This window comes from Pundamilia nyererei, unplaced genomic scaffold, assembly GCF_000239375.1.
Source record: "Pundamilia nyererei isolate P.nyererei 1_Seehausen unplaced genomic scaffold, PunNye1.0 scaffold00256, whole genome shotgun sequence".
NCBI lineage: Eukaryota > Metazoa > Chordata > Actinopteri > Cichliformes > Cichlidae > Pundamilia > Pundamilia nyererei.
In genome coordinates, this window is record NW_005187657.1 from 461,941 (window position 1) to 463,356 (window position 1,416).

General features: G+C 44.5%; 1 protein-coding gene across 1 annotated transcript in view; it reads left to right on the top strand.

Annotated features, from left to right (window-relative positions):
* Window positions 1-1,416, top strand: part of LOC102204555 (rap1 GTPase-GDP dissociation stimulator 1) — a 32,176-nt gene that overhangs the window by 6,129 nt on the left and 24,631 nt on the right. The window contains exon 3 of the mRNA XM_013915083.1: window positions 1,104-1,226. Within this exon, the coding sequence (XP_013770537.1) occupies window positions 1,104-1,226 (123 nt within the window). The remainder of the gene's footprint in view (window positions 1-1,103; window positions 1,227-1,416) is intronic.

A 1,416-nucleotide genomic window follows, 5' to 3' on the forward strand; every position in this document is an offset into this window, starting at 1 on the left:
GCTGCTCGATTTCCATGTTCCTCCGCGTAGCTGATGGCCTTCAGTTTAAACTGTGCTTCGTAAGTGTGTCTCTTTGCCATTTTCAGGGTTGCGCCCACACTTCACCCTTTAGCGTTCTCATGGTGTTCTCTACTACGTCCTCCTTACAACACACAGGGCGCACTGCGCTATAGGGCGCGCCGTACTTTTTGAAGAAAATCTAAGACTTTTAAGTGCGCCTTATGGTCGTGAAAATACGGTACATCGGGGAAACCAAACGACCTCTGGCAAAGCAGATGGCACAGCACAGAAGAGCCACCTCGTCAGGCCAAGGGTACATCTGTCACCATCTTACAATGCTGTGATTGCAGCCTTTCCCCAACTCTCTGTGAATGGGACTCATGGCCACTGATCAATGTTTATTGAGTTGTGACAATTTGCATATTAAAGATCATCAAACTGACCTCACGGCTCATTGTTAGTCAGTGGTGCTAGCTTCAGTCATTATGCAAACGCACCGTTTCTAAGGCTACGTGCACACTGCATCGTTTTCTCTCTGCTTTGGTCTCCCGTCCACACTGAGACGGCGTTTTCCTCAAGGAAAACCGCAGCGTTTTCAAAACGCAGACTTTCTAAAATGATGACGCATTTTAGTCATCTGATGCAGTCAAGTGACCAATTAAAGCTAGCGGAGGGCATTATACAGCAGTTGTTTTGATTGCTCTCAATTTTGACAGCCCTGTTTAAGATTAATATCAGTTTACATGCTCCAGATAGCTTTTCTTCAAATTCTCACTCGCTTTTGTGCATGCGCAGGACTGGAACATAAGCGTTTTGGGCCGTTTCAGTGTGGACGCACAACTCTGTGAAAACGACTGAAAACACTAGTGTGGACGCGGAGCGTTTTCAAATCTATCTGGGCCAGTGTGGACGTAGTCTACGGTTGGAAACCTGCAGTCAGCTGAGACTGAAGAAGTCCCCCAGCTGAGTGCTGAAACATTTGTCCCACTGAAAGCGCTTCGTCCAGATGAACAGAATCAACTTTTTGAGTCACTTTTCAACTAACATCACATATTGCACAGTGAATTTTATCATTCTAAATGAACGGACTTTTGCATTCACAGAGAAAGATGCTGCTATCGACGTTGCCAAAAGTGGGATTCTACCCATACTGGCTCAGGCCTTACAGAGAAAAAGCAGTCTGAGCTGCCAGGTGGCTTTGGTGGTGGCAGAGATGGCCCGAGAAGGTAGAACACTTGAATACTACAAAACTGGGTGTGCTTCATAAAACAGTTTGTACAGTATAAGCTTCCTTATTTTGTCTTGTCTCATGTTCTCTTTGAAGAGCTTTAGGATTCTACAAGGTCCTTAAAACCCGTTTAACTCATGTTAAGGACCTTGTACTATGTTTATTTTTAATTACAATAATTATTAAAT